Source organism: Gorilla gorilla, chromosome 14 (genome assembly GCF_029281585.2).
Source record: "Gorilla gorilla gorilla isolate KB3781 chromosome 14, NHGRI_mGorGor1-v2.1_pri, whole genome shotgun sequence".
Classification (NCBI taxonomy): domain Eukaryota; kingdom Metazoa; phylum Chordata; class Mammalia; order Primates; family Hominidae; genus Gorilla; species Gorilla gorilla.
In genome coordinates this window covers 61,226,264-61,241,044 of record NC_073238.2, presented here as the reverse complement: position 1 = coordinate 61,241,044, position 14,781 = coordinate 61,226,264, and the positions used below count along the sequence as shown (strand labels likewise).

General features: G+C 36.5%; 1 protein-coding gene across 2 annotated transcripts in view; it reads left to right on the top strand.

The window, feature by feature from the left end:
* HTR2A (5-hydroxytryptamine receptor 2A) overlaps nt 1-6,617 on the top strand; it is a 66,833-nt gene extending 60,216 nt beyond the window's left edge. For both annotated transcript variants that reach the window (XM_055359806.2, XM_004054487.5), the window contains exon 3: nt 2,516-6,617. In XM_055359806.2, the coding sequence (XP_055215781.1) occupies nt 2,516-3,318 (803 nt within the window). In that variant the 3' untranslated portion in view covers nt 3,319-6,617. The remainder of the gene's footprint in view (nt 1-2,515) is intronic.
* The last annotated feature ends 8,164 nt before the right edge of the window (nt 6,618-14,781 follow it).

The window sequence follows — 14,781 nt, the reverse complement described above, 5'->3', positions numbered from 1 at the left end:
ACTGGGAGAAAAACACTCTTCTTAGAAATCATGCCCTTACTTTTACAATCAAGAGTTTTCTGAAGGATAAGCAAAACTGGTCAATATCCAGGGTCTCAGAGGATGTTCTCCTTGGAGGCACAGCTCATCAATCTCTTCTTGAATGTTGCAAACAATGGGTCAGGAACAGAGAGGGATGGAGGAAATGAAGAGTCATTAGCCACAATAAGTGTCCTTATGAACAGCTCTGATGTCATTTATCTCCACCTTCCAAGAATCCTGGATGGGCTTGCATAGGCAAGTGACAAATATTGTCAATTAAGTCTTTGAAGATAATGGCAAATGTCACTAAGAAAGATTTGTGTTGAATATTACATCAACTCAATGTTCTTTCCTGGCCACGATGGCCGATGTGAGGTGACATGAGGTTAGGACAGTCATGCCTGTGCTTGGATGAAGCGGAACTCTGTTCTGAGTATGCAGAAGTTAGATTAGAGATTCTCCAAAAACCTTTTTCCAGATGGATGGCAAGAGTGAGGCAGTGGCCCCCAATTCTGGAATAAACCAGTGTTCTTGGCTGGTGTGAGACCATGTATTAGACTCTAAAGACGGTCAGAAGCAGTAACCACAACACTCTTTATTCTACAATTCTGAGTGTGCTGATAATACGGGCAGGAGTTAGAAGGGGACTATTTTTCTGACTTTTTCTCCCAGGCTGTCCCTGCAATATCTACCATTTCATGAAAGAAACAATCTTAAACTAAGTTATACAGAGTAGTTGATTCATGTTTCCTCTCTTTTTTATCACCCTGATTCTACCTTTATGGCAGAGAGAATAAGCCATCTCATGATTGCCTTGGACCAACCATCCCAGGCCAGTAGAGAAAGATACACCTATTTCCCCAGGAGCAGAGAGGTTGTCCATGGTGGGGGCTGGGTGGTGAAACTGCACAACATGGCCAGTTGAATCTTCCTTTAAAAAGGTCCTATCATCATGTGGGGCACATAGCATGATTAGAGGCCAGGGGTTGCCTTTATTCACTTCTGCTTCCTCCTCTGCCTAATCCCTGTACCTGAGGGAGCCTTACAGATCCCCCAAATCTGGGTGATGGAGCAATGAACCATATAGGCCCATGTTCCCCTGTATTATCTCATCCTATACCTACTTTTTATATTTGTCAATAGAAAGTCTATGGCTGTCTTGTTTTTTGCAATCCATCCTTATGAATGCTCTACTACTAAAAACATACAACAACCTTTATGGGACAATTGGAAATTTGAACACTAACTCTACATTTAATATTAAGGAAATATTAAACTTCTATATTTAGGAGTGAGAATGGTATTGTGAAAATATTAGGTTTGTCTAAGAGTGCATGGCTTTTAGATCTACGTAATAAATATTTTCAGATTGAATGACATGATGTCTAGGATTTGCTTCATAATAACATGGCAGGGATGGCAGCCAGAGGACATATGGATGAAACAAGATTGGGCTTGAGCTGATAATCTTTGAAGCTGGGTGATGAGTTCACTGTACTGGGTTTGGTTTTGGTTTGTTAGTTGTGTGTGTGTTAAAAATGTCCCATAATAAAAGCTTTTTTAAAAAGAATTAAAATTGGTTAAAGTTATTTTAAATTAATATTAGAAAATTGTATTTCTCAAAAATATTTTATGTGCAATTATCATGATTTATAATGTTAAATGGAATAGGAAGATCTAAAACATATAAGGCACAAAGTACTGCATGTAAAGTACTGCATATACACATTTGCTTTTATATGTACATGTAAGTGGAAGAAGAAATGATGCAAATGTAAATTATGGTTGCCCCTGACTGGTGAGAATACATATTATTTTTCTTTATTCATTGTTACATTTTTTTACCTCCCAAATTTTCTAGAGAGAAAATAAACTATATTTAAAATTTTATAGTTATTTTTATATATAAGCCATGCTTGTGACATATTATTAGATTTTAAAAAAAAGATACAGAACTATTTGTGAAAAAGAACCTCAATTCTGTTTTAAAATGTGTGCACATGGGAAGTGTGTGAATGTATCTAAAATGAACAGTATCAAAAAAAGAAACAAATCTATATTCTAGATTTCCATAGACAAAAATAAATAAATACATAAATAAATAAAATGAACAGCATCAGTTGTTAATTGTGGCTATCTCTAGATGGTGACGTTATTGGACATTTTTTAGTTTATTTGCCTCTCTGTGTGTTTCTTCAATTAATAAGTATCATATTATAATCAGAAAAATATGGCATAAAAAATAAAGCTAGATTTATTATACTTCTTTATAAGGGTTAGCTATATAGGGCAATATAACATACAAGGAACTACATAATATATACTTACAAAACACATACGTAAGTCCAAAGGAATTTTAAATTCTCAAATTATGTTAAGCTTTTAAACAATGATGATATAAAATCTTTTCAATAGCCAATATTATGTGGTGATGCTCTTGCCTTCATATACTTAATTCCTTAATAATCATGTTTCATTTTCTGTTCAACTCCAGGTATATCCATGCCAATACCAGTCTTTGGGCTACAGGACGATTCAAAGGTCTTTAAGGAGGGGAGTTGCTTACTCGCCGATGATAACTTTGTCCTGATCGGCTCTTTTGTGTCATTTTTCATTCCCTTAACCATCATGGTGATCACCTACTTTCTAACTATCAAGTCACTCCAGAAAGAAGCTACTTTGTGTGTAAGTGATCTTGGCACACGGGCCAAATTAGCTTCTTTCAGCTTCCTCCCTCAGAGTTCTTTGTCTTCAGAAAAGCTCTTCCAGCGGTCGATCCATAGGGAGCCAGGGTCCTACACAGGCAGGAGGACTATGCAGTCCATCAGCAATGAGCAAAAGGCATGCAAGGTGCTGGGCATCGTCTTCTTCCTGTTTGTGGTGATGTGGTGCCCTTTCTTCATCACGAACATCATGGCCGTCATCTGCAAAGAGTCCTGCAATGAGGATGTCATTGGGGCCCTGCTCAATGTGTTTGTTTGGATTGGTTATCTCTCTTCAGCAGTCAACCCACTAGTTTACACACTGTTCAACAAGACCTATAGGTCAGCCTTTTCACGGTATATTCAGTGTCAGTACAAGGAAAACAAAAAACCATTGCAGTTAATTTTAGTGAACACTATACCGGCTTTGGCCTACAAGTCTAGCCAACTTCAAATGGGACAAAAAAAGAATTCAAAGCAAGATGCCAAGACAACAGATAATGACTGCTCAATGGTTGCTCTAGGAAAGCAGCATTCTGAAGAGGCTTCTAAAGACAATAGCGACGGAGTGAATGAAAAGGTGAGCTGTGTGTGATAGGCTAGTTGCCGTGGCAACTGTGGAAGGCACACTGAGCAAGTTTTCACCTATCTGGAAAAAAAAAAAAAAATAAGAGATTGGAAAAAATTAGACAAGTGTAGTGGAGCCAACCATCATATTTGTATGCCTCATTTTATTCTGTCAATGAAAAGCGGGGTTCAATGCTACAAAATGTGTGCTTGGAAAATGTTCTGACAGCATTTCAGCTGTGAGCTTTCTCATACTTATTTATAACATTGTAAATGATATGTCTTTAAAATGATTCACTTTTATTGTATAATTATGAAGCCCTAAGTAAATCTAAATTAACTTCTATTTTCAAGTGGAAACCTTGCTGCTATGCTGTTCATTGATGACATGGGATTGAGTTGGTTACCTATTGCTGTAAATAAAAATAGCTATAAATAGTGAAAATTTTATTGAATATAATGGCCTCTTAAAAATTATCTTTAAAACTTACTATGGTATATATTTTGAAAGGAGAAAAAAAAAGACACTAAGGTCAGTGTTATAAAATCTGTATTGCTAAGATAATTAAATGAAATACTTGACAACATTTTTCATTCCTGCTTTTTCATAGATACCATTTTGAAATATTCACAAGGTTGCTGGCATTTGCTGCATTTCAAGTTAATTCTCAGAAGTGAAAAAGACTTCATATGTTATTCAATAACTATTGCTGCTTTCTCTTCTACTTCTTGTGCTTTACTCTGAATTTCCAGTGTGGTCTTGTTTAATATTTGTTCTTCTAGGTAAACTAGCAAAAGGATGATTTAACATTACCAAATGCCTTTCTAGCAATTGCTTCTCTAAAACAGCACTATCGAGGTATTTGGTAACTTGCTGTGAAATGACTGCATCATGCATGCACTCTTTTGAGCAGTAAATGTATATTGATGTAACTGTGTCAGGATTGAGGATGAACTCAGGTTTCCGGCTGCTGACAGTGGTAGAGTCCTAGGACATCTCTGTAAAAAGCAGGTGACTTTCCTATGACACTCATCAGGTAAACTGATGCTTTCAGATCCATTGGTTTATACTATTTATTAAAACCATTCTGCTTGGTTCCACAATCATCTATTGAGTGTGCATTTATGTGTGAAGCAAATTTCTAGATATGAGAAATATAAAAATAATTAAAACAAAATCCTTGCCTTTAAACAAAATGGCTCGGCCAGGCACGGAGGCTCGTGCGTGTAATCCTAGCACTTTGGGAGGCTGAGATGGGAGGATCACTTGAGGCCAAGAGTTTGAGACCAACCTGGGTAACAAAGTGAGACCTCCCTGTCTCTACAAAAAAAAATCAAAAAATTATCTGATCCTTGTGGCACACAACTGTGGTCCCAGCTACACGGAAGGCTGAGACACAAGGATCACTTGAGCCCAGAAGCTCAAGGCTGCAGTGAGCCAAGTTCACACCACTGCCATTTCCTCCTGGGCAACAGAGTGAGACCCTATCACAAAAAAAAAAGAAAGAAAAAAAGACAATGACTAAACTGAAATGGTCTTAGTCAAAAAATATAAACAGACTTATTTTTAGAATCCTTTCAACTTATTTCCTTCTTACCTGGTTCAGAAACAAGTTTGTTTCAACTGTGAGAGTAGTTTTAAAAATAAGTTTTCCTGATTGGTTACCAATAAACACCAAACAAATAAAGGAGGGGGAAAATATCACTTGAGGCTTAACATTGCAATTAATTTAGAAATACGCACCTCAATCTCAAGCCAGTTTATAACTACCATAGTTTTGAGCAAAATTTTTCTTCTATTTCTCCAAAAACTCACTCATTTCAGTATTACTCATTGACACTGGGCTCCCTAATAGAAAAGCAGATATTATAATATTTCATTGAAATGGTTACTAAAGAGAAAAAGAGATTAACAACAGTTAAACCACCTCGATATTATAACACTCAAGGTTAAATTGCATGTTGTTATTGGAATCAATGTTATATATATATTATTACAATGCTGAAGCATTTCTATTGAATGAGAAATAGTGTTTGCCCTAAACCTTTGGGAAAAAAATACAGATTTGAAAACTGAAGAATGTGGGAAGTGTCACTGTGTAATTTGGAAATGCATAAAATTCTCATTATGTCCTCATAGATATGTTGAAAGATGGTTCACTATTTCAAAGATAGAATGTATAATATGCTGCTAGTACCAAGGCTGCATTTGAACTGAACTACTCCTTATGATATACCATACTAACTGATGAAAATATAAATGTTAAAATGTCTCCGCTTTAATGTATTTTGCCTTCACTTGTAACTCTGCACATTTCATTATATATTAGGGAAAAGATTACAGATTCTACCCCCATATACTCAATCTTGATCAGAATGAACATTAATTTTGCCTGATAGATGTCTTTTGACTACCTATATATTACAAATGTGTATGTGTTTTTTTCTTCCATAAGTATCTATTCAAGTGTATACTGTATAGGCAAATGTGTAGCTGTATATATGTACAGACATGTTCTCATGCACTTTATTCAATATTTATATATTTATATGGACGAAAAGCAAGTCAATGAAAACACTCAGTATATACACATGTGTGCATGTTTGTATCATGTTTATTTAAATGTGAATTCATGTTCTAATATTTCTATGACCTTCCATTGCTGCAAAGCAGATTAAAGTGTAACAAAAATATCAGCTCTTTAAATAAACTGGAAATTAATCTAATTTTGTGGAAGAACTTTAAGACAAGTCTATGAGGGTGGCGAAAACAATGGTCCACATATATAGTTTCTTGATCCTAAATAAAATGGTACCTTTGGGCCCTTTGTTTAGTCTGGCAATTTTCTGACTACTATGGCTTTTTAAACAGACTCACACCTAAGTGAAACACAGTTGTCAAATGATTTATGGATCTGTGATTAAAGGATTCACTTTTAATCAATACTATTGAAACGGAGTAACAAACCTTGCTCTACTTTAAGTTGAATGATAGATTCCTCTATATTCAAAAAAAAGCAATTAACTGCCATAATTAGGGAAAACTGTTTAAAGCATACTGCATTTACTTGGCCACAGCGCCATCTCATGGTAATTTTTTAAAGTGCTACCGTAGCCAAATTGAACTAAGTCACTGTACTGCTTTCAGCAAAGGGTGCTTCTCCCATTTGTGCATCAATGAGACATATTTATAAAGTGCTAAATTATTCTGTGCCATATGTAACAAATACAGTGAAGATTATTTTATGAACTTATTTTAATCAAGGCGATGCTAAAAGTTTTCAAGAAAGGATAAATAACTGTAAATAAAGTAGACTCAAAAATGAATGCGATTTTGTGTGAGTCAATAGCTGTGTCTACTAAACGGAATTACCCCAAATCTTCCAGGTCATCAGACTCAGAACTCCAGGTATCATCCTGATATTTGAGAGCAAAAAAAGCCTGTGCTTCTGGAAGTCAGCCATGTCACAGAGCTAGGATCCATCCAGTTGGATTAGCTTTATTGCCATGATCCAGTTTCTAGTTATCTGCAGTAGAAATATGCTCCATGTTTGATCACTATGTCTGGTTCCACGAAGCCTAAGAACATAGAGAACAACTTCAGTGCCCTAAGAGATGTGCACAGGTGCGTGTGGTGTACACCAAGACATGCACACAGGTGTGTACACGCACAGATACATTAACATATGCACACACACACTCTCTTTCACAGGAGATCATTTCAGGAATTAAAGTAAACCAAGGAGGCATAGTGTCATTTAACAGTTACCCTCATTCATCATTTCATCTCTAACTGCAGGGAAAGTATATTGAGTGCCTACTGTGTGCCAAGCATTAAGCTGGTTGCTTTCCTTGCTTTACCAAATGGAATTTTCACAACAATCTGACAAGGTAGAATTATTTTTCTTTTTTTACAGATGAAGAAACAGAGATTCAGAGTAGTTAGTAACATATTTAAAGTCACACTGCTGGCAAGAAAATTGGCAAGTTTAAGCCTGGGTCATCTGACTCCAAAGCATAAAATATTTTCCCAACCTCATGCAGTGCAGGGGAAAGATCACCTGTCAAAATCACAATAGGAGAGTTCCCAGGTTGGCTTCTCTATTCACTGCTTATGTGAGTTGGAACCAGTCTCTTAACAACTCTGGGCCTCGATTTCACTGTCTGTAAAATGGAGCTGCTGGTACCCATCCTGGCTAACTGACAGAGTAATTTAGATAAGATCATGCCTATGGCTGTGCTTGATAACTTGTAAAACACCATGTAAATGTAATCAGTGTGTTAGTAAAAAGGAAAAACTCCAAAGCCTCTATAAATTATTAGCCATCAGAGCAAATTCTAGCCAAAACTGTGGGATAGGCAATATTATAATTCAGCAGCTTCTGCTACTCTCTTGGTGTTTCTCTTTTTCAAAAAATTTACTTCTGCTTTGTCCCCACCTTAATGCAGATCTCCCTTCTTTGGTGCTCTCTCTTATGACTTACATAAAAACTTTCCATCCCATATGCCATTCCCTTGGGTGTCAACTCTCTGGAAGACTACTACTAAGTAACTGAAGCTGATATGCCATTGTGTATCACTGACAACTCTTCAGCAGCCCACCATGATGAAAACCCAAAAGGCAGAAATCAAAGGAAAAATGTTAGGCATCAAGGAGACAAGTGAGAAGAAAATTTGGGGACAAGAAATGTTTTCTTGGTATCCCTGAAATGACCAACAGCAACAACAAAAAAACAAGTATCTTCAAACACTTCATAACTTATATAAAGTTTTATAACTTAATATTGAATTTAATCCACAATAATAATGATGATTTTGAAAGAAACATTCAAGACTTTGAAGATTTCATTCTAAACTAAGAACATGAATGATGCATTTGTCCCAGCAAATATGCAATGAGACAAGACTTCTTTGTGAATTTCTGATTATTTTGGCATGCGGCTTGCTAAAACAAAATTTCTTTAAAATTTTTCCTTAATGGTTTACACACCAGTCTTAACTCTTTCTTTTTTTTTTTTTTTCTTTTGAGGTGGAGTCTTGCTGTATCACCCAGGCTGGAGTGCAATGGTGGGATCTCAGCTCACTGTGACCTCTGCCTCCCAGGGTTCAAGCAATTCTCCTGCCTCAGCCTCCTTAGTAGCAGGGATTACAGGTGCGCACCACCACGCCTGGCTAATTTTTTGTATTTTTAGTAGAGATGGGGTTTCACCACGTTGGTCAGGCTGGTCTTGAACCTTGTGATCCCCTCGCCTCGGCCTCCCAAAGTGCTGGGATTACAGGCGTGAGTCACCATGCCCGGCCCAACTCTGACCTTCTTTTTTGATATTAACACCAGTATGTCCATCTGAGCCAACGTTTTATGGGAAGTCTTCATACCCAATTGGAACCTTTTTTCATGTGGCCCAGTCACAGCAGAAGACAGACAGGAAACCGAAGTCCAGCCTGCTGCTGTTGTCTGACCTTGGACAAATCTGAGTTTTTCCTCCTTGAAGCACATAATAAGGGACTTAGGGTCAATTATCTCAGCAAGGAGTCTCTTCTATGTCTATACTTATCTGAACACTAGAGAGTCCAGACAAGGCCTTGTTGAACCAAGGCACTGCTTCAGGTGCGAAGGATAATCTGGAATGCAGAACCCTCACGTTTTCTTAAATTCTCTAGATGGATTTCAAATAAATGACAACTTTATCTTTTATATGGGATGAGATAAATCAAATTGCTAAGTATCTAGGAAGTTTCTAAGATATGAGCCCAGGAGGCAAATATCAACATAAATGTTTGTACACTGGCATTTTCCTCACAGTTGGACTCTCTTCTGCAGTTCCATAGCTACTACAATATTTTGGATTGGCCTTTTTAATAACCCTCAGGCTTCCTGAAGAACAAGTGCTCCTACTATTTGAGTTCAATTTCCCTGAAGGGTTAAAATTAAAAAGCCCAGATAGATTTAGAATTCATGGTGCAGAGAAGATCTCTTTTTTAAAAGCTAGATTTACATTGACAGTATGCCAAGGTCACTTAAGTTTTCATTTATAATTGAGATTATGAGACCTTAAAAAAGTATTTATTCCGTCTTCTAGAAAAACAGCACAATTTGTACTTCCTGTCCTACACTTATTTCAGATATTGAAAAGTAATATGCCATTATTCAGATAATCTTGTCTTAGTTAGGGTGACCCTAAGAGCAGAGTTAAGACTCAGGTGCAGGTTATCTATGCAGGAGATGCTCTGAGGGAGCCAACAGCATTAGAGAGGGAAGAAGTAAAAGTTTATTTAACTGTGTGTTCAGTGTGTGACATAAGCAAAAACTATACTCAAATTGGGTTGAGCAACTAGTGCTGCAAACTCATTTATTCTCTTAATAGGTTTGCTAGTGAGGGTCTGCTATGTGTATGTTTTATGTAAGACCACTAAGTGTGGGAAGTCTAGGGATGGAATTACTCTTTTAAAAAACTTGAATAAGATACTGGGTGGGGAGATTATTCTACCTCTTTACAAAATGTTTGTTTATTTCATTGAGCCTACCAACTTTGTCACAAATTAGCCTAAGTAATATAGGATAACTTAACACACCTACCCAGAGATGCCATGCTGCATATGATAAGATATCCCTCAAGGCATTGCCACCACCCAATGCTGATGTTTCAGCCACTTTAGACACTGGTGAAAAGCAAAGTTGTGTGGGCCAGTGGCAAAAGTGTTAAGAATATAGAATTTTAAAATTAGTTTTATGAGGAAAAAATGAAAATTAGATAGAATGTTCAATATCACTATCTCCAGGCTCCATTGTTAAAGTTCTGCATTCTAAGACCTAGGATCACAATGGGGTGTATAAAGAAGAATATCTAAAAGATGGGAATTAGTCAACATAGGTAAGCAATCCAAGAAGAATTTTTAAGAAGACGAAAAAGGAAATGAAAAAAATAATAGTAAATATCAAAACAAATGTGTTCAGCATGTACACATGTAATGATGTATCTCTCTGATACTCTGAAAAGGGGATACATTTATTAGTCTTTAATTTCTAGAGACAAGATGGTGGGGTTTTTTCCAAATTAGCAGAAAAACAGGAAAAGTTATTCACAAGTGATTACAAGTATGACAAAATTAAAACAACTAAACATTTCCAAGACTGAAGAACAAGAAGAGTGATTTGCATGAAAATGTAACACTACATTTATTCTTCTAATATAATCACCAGAGAACTTGACTATGATTAATTATTCCTACACTTCTCTAAAATAGAATGTGGAAGCTATGACACACTTTTTGTCCAGCTCCTCTCCACCAGATAGACCTAAGTCTGAAAACCTATTGGAACCACTCATAAAGAAAAAAATCTTCTCTAACTTAGAATTATTATCACTGTCATGATGCAAATATCAAGTCACTTCAATCTATATGAAGCGTAATAAATAAAATATTGAAACTATTAGTACATTTATATAACATTCTGCTTTGAGAAATTTGCTTTAATAACTTTGAAAGACAAAATAACTATTTCTGCCTTAAATGAGCATATTTTTTATTTGACTTAAATACCAGCTTCTTTTGCTAATAGCTTTGAGTGGTCCTACTTGGTTCTAAGAATTTGAGCAAAGTACAGCTAGCCACTTGTAGTAGGCAATAATGTATATATAAAGCATAAACCAGCAATGTTTTCACATTTTTTGAAACAGCGAGATTAAATCCAGAAACATCCAACCTATTTAACTTACTACAACAAGGAAACCAGAAGGAATGTCAAAGGAAGACACTGAAGTTGATACTTATTGAGCAACAATTTTGTGCTAATTTCACACATTTAATCACAATAATATGTCTATGTCTCATAGTAACCATAGAGGAAACTGAGTCTCAAAGGTAAATTTGACCAATTCCACCAAGCTAAGGAGAAGAATCGGAACTCAAGCATGACTATATAAATGATAAGCTTTTACTGTTTCTTATTTCCACTGTGCTAAAGATCAGAAAATATTTTCTACAAGGAGCCAAATAGTACACGTTTTAGGTTCTGTTGTGGTGTGAAAACAGCCATAGACAATAAGCAAATGAGTGAATGTGACTATGTTCCAATAAAACTTTATTTACAAAAACAAACTCTGGGTCAGATTTGAGCCTGGACTATATAGTTAGCTAATCCCTGGACACTACCATCCAACAACAGCAACAATAATTACACAAATACAACAACCACAACAACATATACTACTACACTACTACTACCATCACATCTATTTATTTGAGCCGTTAGTAAATGTCAAGTATTATGTTAGATATTTTAATATATCCTTACAATACCAGCACTACACAGTGGATATTATCATCATCTCCATTTTCTATATAAGGAAACTAGAGATTAACCTACCCAAGCTTACACATAGTAAGTAATAGAGCTGGGTTTTGAATCAACATCTCTATTCTCAGCCACTTGCTCTATTTCCTCCCTAACCCAAAAGAATGAAAGCATATCTCTATCATGCTTGCATTATGCCTGTGACTGTCTTGCCTTAGTTGAATGAAGAGTGAAGCTTTGCAGAGCTCTAGCTTTGGGAAGGAAACAGTTCCTTCTAAAGCCTTCAACTTGCAATGCAGGGTAAATTAGACTTTGCTGAATAAACACAATTTCAACCCATAAGTATAAGTGTTGATAAGTGGTGATCAGCAACATGGTTAATTCTCTAAAGGAAATTCTTGATTTGGTAAGATAGAATCATAATATATTGACTGCTGTCTTTTCTCTTAGTTCACCTTCATGCACAGAGAATGTATGTAACATTAACTTCCTCCTAAATGTAAGGAAGAATGCATAAACTCTATGTCCTTTCTATTTGTAGAAGTATATTCAAAAATAAATTTCTTACATGCCCTTTCTACTTCCTATGCTAATCAATAAAATAATAAATATTGACTGGAAAAATTACTATTTAAAATAAATGTTATAGATATTAATACAAATCAGGAAGATTGAAAAATCTCCAAGTTTCTTCGGAGAACATGGATCTTATTGTCAGAATACACACAGAAATGAGAAAACAGGAATCATTGTTTTGAATCGATGTCAAATAGGCCTCACAGAAGCTCAGAGACACATAACCCACCCCAGACCAAATCAAAGGCTACTGGAGGGATGCAGGCACAAGTTCCTCCATTTTCATCAAAGGCCTGAATCATCCGTAAGACTCAGCTACTCTCTCTCAACCTGTTTCACTCTGGGTCTCTTTCACGCATCTTCCCTCTACCAGCTGGTTTCCATTTGGTTTCTTCTTACATATAGCACGTGCTCACTTACAGTCCACCATGACCTCTCTACCTCATGGACTTTCATCTTCTACAGCTGCCACTAATTATATGAACTTCTCTATACTGACTTGTGTAGATTTCTAAGACAGAGCTGGTGAGGTTGGTCCATGTTCTCCCTACATGGGCAGAGACTTTGTTCTAAGCTCCCCTTATAGTCTACTGACCAGATATGGCCAGATGCCTTTCCCAATCCAATCAGCTGTGGTGGGCTATGCAGAATATTCCCCCAGCTGAATCTCTTGACAGAAGAAGAGTTTTCACACAGAGGGCTAGGGTGTATCCATCACTGGGTCTGAATGCTCATCATACCTTATCTGAAAAGAGAGAAAATCCATTAACTTACTCTTCTGGCAAGGGTAGCCACCTCTTTTAACCAGCACTCCCTTTTCCTACTTTACATTTTTTCCTTCTAATACAGTTATTTCCAATTTCCTATCCACAGGTTGACACTTTAAAGAATATAACCAAGAAGTGAGTCAGCCAATTTTCTTTTATAGGGTTATGGGCAAAATAGTTGTTGCAAAACACACACACACACATACACACATACACACACACACGTAGAAGCTTGAATCTGAAACCCTGGGAAAACAATGGATGGGAGATGAACCAGTCTCAATGATGCTTTTTCAGGGCTTGCCCTGGGAATTGTGATTTGATGACCTCAACAAGCAATCACAGTGCACCATGATTAAAACAGCCACATTATAATCTAATGAAAATTTAACAATTTAGAAAAATCTGCCAAGCCCCAGTGGAGGAGAAAATCATTTAGTAGCTGAAACAGTTGTATCACTGCGGCAACAGAGTTCTACAACCCTCGGATCCACCAATGTTATAATTCATAACCATGAGAAGAAAAACATAGGATGACTCCTGTACCTGCAGCCCCCTGGAGGGTGGCCAGATTATGCCCGAGAAGACCATGGATTTAATTCTCTACAAACCAAAACTCTAAGAATAAATGAGGGAATTGGACATTAATAAAAATAAAGGAATAAAATATTTTCCCTTGTAGTACAATGAGAATTAGTTATTTCATATCCTTTAGGTTCGCAACAATAAGAAAAAATTTACGCAATAGAGCTTGGGTACTTTACTTTTAGAGAATGTTACAAAGACAAAGTTCACAGAAAGGACATTATGTGAGGTTGTATTTTCAATCTAATTCTAAAAGATTTAGAAGAATATTTGAAAGAGCATGGCCTTAGGAGTTACATAGACATTACTTCAGATTCTCTATTTAATGTACTGGCTATGTAAGAAAATTACTTAAACTCTGTGAGGTACATCTGCTAAATGGGGATAATAATGTCTTGTGGAGTCGTAAGGATTAGAGGTAGTTTATGAAGAGCTTCTCGAATGGTCTGACCTATAATAGAACTTAATATGTGATGGTTATTAACATGACTAGCTAGAGGAAAAAGAAGTAACTGCCTCTCAGTGGGGCCTTCCTGACTATAACCAACAGAAAGCAGGGCCAAAATGAGGACAAAGAGACCTCTAGAGCTAACATGCCTGAAGCAAAACTACAACGTGAGGTCTGGCAAGGTTCTCAAATGAATCTATCCCCATCTCGTTTCTGCCTTGGTGTTCTTATAATAAGGTGGATTATCAAAGGAAAACACAATCCACAAAGACAAACGCTGTATGATCTCACCTATATCTACTCTCTATGCAGATCTCACTACTGCTTAGAGAGTAGATCTTAAGTGTCCTCACCACCCCAAACACACACATACACAGTAACTATGTGTGGTGACTAGTGCATTAACTAATTCGACTGTGGTAATCATTACACAATATATATGTATAGCAAGTCATCTCATCGTACGTCTTGAATACATAAGATTTTTATTTGTCAATTATATGTCAATAAAACTAGAAAAAATAGGAAATGTATTTTGTAACTTTCTAGAAGATTCACAATATATTTTAAGATAAAACTTCTGGGAATTCCTGCAATAAAGAAGCAAGTTTAACTTAAAAAAAAATCAATCACTGTTTTGGGCCCTTTTGCAAGCATGGGTGTAAAAGGGGAGGTCTCCCCTTTCCCTGCCTGGACCTTTTTCTAAAGGTCTATGGGCTCCTTCCCACAAGGGGCCAGGTAAACAGGTCTTTCAGTCCTTCTGGGGTTGTGTCATATCAGAAGGATATGGAGGCTATTGCTTTAACAGAAGTTGGGGGT